Consider the following 6,835-nt stretch of genomic DNA (forward strand, 5'->3'; position numbering starts at 1 on the left):
TGCTACCGATTGGTGATAAAATTTTTTGGAAGTAATTAAATAGGGGGGATAACGCCTTTTTTTTCAGGGGTGATTTTTCAAAAATTTATTTTAAAAAAGTACTAACTAGCAAATGTTTTTTATTAGCTCGCAATTTTCTTCAAAACTACTTCAATGAGGAAAGAAATAAAAATTTGGAATATCTATACATGAGGGGCTAATTGATCGGATCTGTATATCTAGTAATCTTGGTGTGAACCCAGTGGGCGCCACTATAGCTGAAGCCACAAGGCGAACAGCGTCTTCTCTCTGGACATTTTGTTTCGTAGGCAGACGCTTTTTGTGCATCAGTGCGATTAGTTGCAGAAACATCGAGTGTATTTTTCGGTGTGGTGAACTTTTTTTAATTATTTTTACGCAATCAATTAATATAAATATTAGCGAAAAAATGGCGATGACAACAACTCAAGTAAAAGGCAGTGGCTGGCCAAGGCGAGCAAGTAATAGCTCCTTCGAAGGGAAACCAGTAGTCAATCCATCCGTCACCATCAATAGAACAGTGAATTTGTAAGTGATTCAACTCTTGTTTGTTTTGGAAGGAGAAAAATGAATAAAGCTTCACTCATTTATTTTTTTATCTCATTTAGTACTTAGGACGTAGTTGATTGTAAACTCAGTCTTACTGGACTCGGTTTTTTCTTATTATTACACACCATTTGTTTCACTTTAAAAATGATGAGAATGGTGATTTCTCGTTATAAATTTGCATGCTCCATACTGTGAAATTTGGACTTGGCGATACAATAAATATGTGTCTGAAATGTGACCGTTAATATTTTCAAAACCACTGTTTTTCATTTGGATTTTGCAATGTATTGAAGAGACATGTTGTTAGCCTAAGTGTAGCCCGCTACACGGAGACAAAAACGACAGAGTTCTCAAACAAGTCTTAGTTGTACCAAGAAAATAGTTTTTTAAAAATGATCAAAAAAGGATTTTTTTGTGCCAAACATGAAGAAAGTTCGCCGAAATGCACAATTTTTGTCGCAAAAATGGATTTAAGAGTTACAAAAAAAATTGCATTCTTTGTACACGTAAGAAATGCCATTTTCAGCACCACTCTTTTATTATTTGATACTCCCATATGTATTTTGCTCCTGAAAAATGTTTATTTTATACGAAACAAGGGGTAGCAGTTTTTCAATTCGGATATATAATAATCACCCACAAGAAATTAATCCTTAAATGAAACAATAATAATTATATGATAGCAATCTTGTAACTTAGGGATATAAAATATTTCTTGACAAATTTTCCTCCATATGAGACATTTTCATCTTGAAAAGGTACCGCTTCGTGTGAGGTATCTGCCTCTTGAGCCAAATATTTCGTTGTTGTCGAAAGCACAACAATGATTCATGTTTGGGAGTTTCAAATTAGAACCAAACAAATTTTTTTTTTGCAATTTTCAACTAGCGATTTTGTTGGTCCAAGCAAGACTTGTTTGAGAACGTGTTTGTTTTTCTCTTACTGCAGATCGGATTTAGAAGTAGAAACCTCGAGGCCCCAACTTCGAAGTAAGTTCTTCTATTGAAAATAACATAAAGCATTCACTTTATCCTTTCTATAATTATTTGATGTATCCACAATATATTTCTAACGATAATGAAATTGATTCCGATGGTGTGAAATCTTGCAAGATCGAAAAACTGTGGCACCAGGAATCTGCTATTTTGTACTTCATAGTAATTCATTTTTTCAATCACTATTCAGCATATGGAAATCGTTTTTATTTAAGATTGAGGTATTACAGCCGCAAAAGGTAAATGATGACATTAATCTGGGATTTCAATAGAATTTTCATAATGGTATATGAATTAGGTATGAATTTTTATAGATTTTTCTTTCAAGTGATTAACGATGAAAGTTTACTTCTTAAACATGGGCTCTTATGAAGATTTTTCCATTTTGCGTGAAAGAGCCCTATCATCTACGCTGATAATATACTTTTATGTATGAGAAATTACTTTCATTTGATAAAGAAATCTAGGACAAATTTACACGCACCCCCATAACTTCAACGGACGTCTTATCAAAATGTCGAATCAATATCATCATATTTTTTCTTAGATGAAACCCCTTGAAGGCAGTGAAAATCATCATAAATGGATCTAGAAGAATTCTTTCGAAAAGCTCAATGTTTTCGGAACAGCCTAATCTTAATTTTTTCTCTAATCTTCGACGGGGGTATGATCAAGAACCTCCAAACGTCGATTCTCATTCCATCTTTATCTCTTTTTCCAAGCTCTGAAAACTTCTTTTGAGAATATTTCATTCTGTGTCTTGCTGTGGAGCTGTACTTGCTCTAATTGACTACAATATTAGAATCATTGAGCTGTTGTGTAGTCTACGTTAGGAAATGCGTTCAGCTCAAGTCGTGGTGGCTTACACATTATGAGGTCGACCCCTTTGTAGGACATACATTTCAGAATATACGTTGCAATAGGAAACCTCTCAATCTTTTTGAAGGAGAAAAAATTAAACAACTGCCTCTCTAATTAATCAACAGTATTTGTAATTGCTGTTGAGGACGCGGTACAATTCATTATTATATACTGTAAGAATGTGAATTAAATGATGGAATGACTGATTAATTATTGAACATTTTTACATTGCAGATATCCACTGACGAATTATACCTTCGGAACAAAGGAACCCTTGTTTGAGAAAGATCCATCTGTTCCAGCAAGATTTCAACGTATGAGAGATGAATTCGATAAGATTGGCATGCGTCGCAGTGTGGAAGGTGTACTTCTCGTTCACGAGCATGGATTACCCCACGTTCTTTTGCTTCAATTAGGCACCACATTTTTCAAATTGTAAGTACTACCTCTATTCCCATTATGTGCTATCGTATTTCGTAAATATGTCAATACACCAAGAAAAATATAGGTGGTATTTTACGATACAAGAGAAAAAATCCATGTGCAGTAATAGTTCATTTATTTGTAGAAAATTCGTCCTCAATAGTAGAATTTTTTTCTTAAAACTAGATTTTCTTAAAACTAAAATTGCTAAGGAATCCATGGATAGTTGCCTAGTAATTTTTTTATCGGACTTTTTATTCAATGAAGGCTCCGGCCCTAGTTACTACCGATAATGGGAGATTTGTATCGAAAAAGTTCCATTCCAGTGTATCCAGCAAGTCTTGGAAACAATTATTAGTATAGTTAAAAATTAACAATACTATCTGATTTGCGTACAAAAGTTGACTTCCCCGACTTGATATCGCATGAGCTCAGTACAAAATTGTACACTGAAAAGACGAAGAGTTTTTTAAGAAGTACGTCTTTACTTGTGTCAAGAAATTCATGGCTCGAAAATTACCAAGCGCATAATATCTCACACTAAGAAAAATAAATATTACGCCAAGAAATTTTATACTTGTCCGAACGATGAGGACAATTGGTTCATATCAAGAAAACGAGTCCTCAAATCAGTTCAAGTGTTTTTGCATTAAATGAATTAATTTAATTTTTCTTGGTTTGAGAAATCCTTTTCGTGTCATCAAGAAATTGTCCCCGTCTTTTTAGGACAACTACAAAAATTCTTGACGAACGTTTTTTTCTTCTTAGTGCAAGATATTTTGCTCTTGGAAATTTTTAAGCCACGAGTTTCTTGATTTAAGTGAAGACGTACTTCCCAAAAAAATTTGTTTTTCTCAGTGTACGGCATAATTTATTGCAATTACATTCTTGAATTAGTCTGTCCAATTTGTTTGTGCCTCTGATGAAAAATGTCCGTATTTGAGAACGTTTCTTGCCCTTAAAAAAAATACTTTTTTGTCTTGCCCTCTTGTGAGGGCTACTGAAAAATATATGGAATGAAAAATCACCTTTGCCATGTCATTTTACAGACCTGGAGGTGAGTTGAACGCTGGCGAGGATGAGGTGGAGGGCTTAAAACGACTTTTGACTGAAGCTTTGGGACGTCAAGACGGGGTTAAACAAGAATGGGTTATTGAAGACACGATCGGTAACTGGTGGAGACCGAACTTTGAGCCACCCCAATATCCGTATGTGCCACCCCATATCACAAAACCAAAAGAGCACAAAAGATTATTCCTAGTGCAACTACAGGAGAAAGGTAATTATTGTTTTCAAATAACATGAGACACTCTTAGATATCTGATAATTGCCTCGCCTCTTCTATAAACGAATATGAAGTAATAGTGGAAACATGTTAATAATTGTTCTTTATTATAGCATTTTTTGCTGTTCCTAAGAACTACAAGCTAGTCGCTGCTCCACTTTTTGAATTATATGACTATTCTCAAGGATACGGACCAATAATATCGTCATTGCCTCAGTCCCTCTGCCGGTAAGAAATAATAGATATGAATTATATTTGAAATATTCATCAAATGTAGGTATGAAGTCCTTTTAATTAATCATATTTTCGAATTTATGTTTCAGATTCAATTTTATATACATGTGAGTTCTCTTATAAAAATTCCATCAAAGTGACGTTAAAATCAATTGTGTTTAATGTAAGTGGATCATCAGAAGGAAAAAACTACACAGTGTGAAAAGATGTACAATATGTGGATGTATGAACGTGCGTGATTGACAATGTTTTCACTACATTGTAACACTCTTCATATGGAGTATATAATCATTTATATAGAATAAAAAAAGTATAATAAAACCTTATTTTAACAGCGTAGTGGTTTTGCGCCTTTGATGACAGCTCCCACATCATAATATTTTAATTGTAGTAAAAAATTTGACGTTTTGAAGACGAAATTAAAAAGTTAATGAGAAACCATATTGTCATAAAAATTGGAACCTTCCGCATTTTATTATGGTAGTGAAACAATGGAAAGACCGTTTTATGATTGATTTAGTTAAATTATTTTCAGTATTGCCGTGCAAATTTAGGTAGTTTAAATTTAAAAAATCGTCACTGAAATTTCTATGTATTCTACAAAATATACTTCGTTATTATAGAAAGGATTTCCAAAAGCATGCCACGCATAGAGACACGTGACGCCTCAATTTTCAATGAGTTCTAGGATTGCTTGGAGAATAAGATCAGTTAAATTTTAACATTATTGTCCAGCTTCCCACACACTGAATTCAGCATAGTAATGTAAAAGAACTTTATCCGAGAACAGCCGCGTTTGTAACTCTTTGGAAAAAGATCTTGAGACTTCTATTTCCTTGGAATTTGGATATATTTGATATTTTAATAAGAGTTGAAAGAGAACTAGTAAGAGACAGAACGACCTAAAATGACAATACTAATTGCTTGCGCAAAACATGCCATCTTTTGAGACATTCACTTCCTGAGCGCAACGCTGGTAAAAATTTCGCAATATAAATGTATCAATTAAATTAAATTTTACATTAGTTAACTCGTTAATATTACTCCATAATTTTTAAATTATTAAATCAATCATTAATTAAATATTCAAATTTCGAATTAATTTATCAATCGAAAATTGAGTTTGGAAGATTGACGATTATATAGTTAATCGAAACATTCTTTTGTGACATTTAAAATTATTTACTCAATAGTCAATTAACAATTCCATATTGTCAGTTACTTAATTCATAGTTGATCGAAAATTTTAATTATCAATTATTTTATGATTTTTCAAATTTCAATAGAGATAAGTAAACCTTAATTATTGTAATGTGCAACTTATCATAATATTGTTAGGTCCAGCGGAGAAAAAAGGGACACACAGGTTAATAAATAATTGGGGTGGTTTATTATTACAATCCGGGCAATACGATGACAGTTACAACGAAGGACATCCAAGAGAAGAATCGAAGGAACTTCTAGAAGACAGTCGTTCTTTAGAGCCTCCTTCAGATCATAGATAACTGAATTAGGATTCGAAGGGGGACACGTAACAATATCACAAAAATAGTGATTGGTACCGATCCCTGCCCGGCGTTGCAGAGACGATTGTTAAAGTTTATAATATAAGTTCTAGATGAAAAAAAGAAGTATGGAAAACCCAAACTCCAAGTTTTTTTACCCTTGCAAATAGTAATAAACAAACAGTTGACTGTTCCTATATTGCAGAAGGCATATGACTGTTGCTTTATGTGTTATTTGTATTTTAATTTTTTATTTCTACCAATTCCATTGGTAGTAAGCTTCCGATTGGATTCATAGCAGTTACCTTTTCCGTAAAATCGCTTATACGGAGTTGATTAATTGAAATGAATCTCCAAAATTTTGTATAAACGGGTACATATATTTTGATTGACCTTGACAGAAGACATCGAGACGAGTGTTTCGAAAAAAACAAGTGGATATCTCGATTTTTGCACAAGTTAGCGCGCGTACAAGGATTTTAATGAAAAAACAGAAAAAGGGGAATATCTCAAAAACTTTGTATGAACGGGTATATGTTTTGATTGATTCAGATAGAGGACATCATACCGAATATTTTGAAAAAAAAATATTGAAATCGGTTGGATATTTTCCGAGATATTTGCGAGAACAGGTTAAAAAACGAATGGATATTGCTAACGATGAAAGAAAAATATTGTTAAAGAAATTCACTGGAGCGTATTGTTCTTGACTACTTCCGAACCTCGATTAAGGAAAATTAATTTTTGCACGTAAATAGAAGTACTAAAACTTACTATAATTGCTGTCACTATTATCAGGTAACAGATTCATAATAGATAAAAATTCAAGAAAAATATATGAATAGAGGAAATTGAAAACGTGACGGATAGCCTCCACTCTGCTCCACTCTGGAAAATTTTGCTTTCGTTTATTAGTGAGTGTTTAAATTTTCAGCAGTGTGGCCCTCATTGATCACAGGTACCGC

The 6,835-nt window shown here is 33.2% G+C and overlaps 1 protein-coding gene across 1 annotated transcript; it reads left to right on the forward strand.

Moving 5' to 3' along the window:
* Nucleotides 1-273: 273 nt before the first annotated feature.
* Nucleotides 274-4,704, forward strand: LOC107040471 (cleavage and polyadenylation specificity factor subunit 5). The gene is made up of 5 exons (XM_015260567.1): nucleotides 274-546; nucleotides 2,658-2,858; nucleotides 3,896-4,125; nucleotides 4,245-4,359; nucleotides 4,455-4,704. The coding sequence occupies exons 1-5, from the start codon at nucleotides 428-430 to the stop codon at nucleotides 4,474-4,476; spliced, it is 687 nt and encodes a 228-aa protein (XP_015116053.1). The 5' UTR covers nucleotides 274-427; the 3' UTR covers nucleotides 4,477-4,704.
* Nucleotides 4,705-6,835: the final 2,131 nt, after the last annotated feature.

This window comes from Diachasma alloeum, unplaced genomic scaffold (genome assembly GCF_001412515.2).
Source record: "Diachasma alloeum isolate Michigan unplaced genomic scaffold, Dall2.0 Dall_scaffold_00336, whole genome shotgun sequence".
NCBI classification, from domain to species: Eukaryota; Metazoa; Arthropoda; class Insecta; order Hymenoptera; family Braconidae; genus Diachasma; species Diachasma alloeum.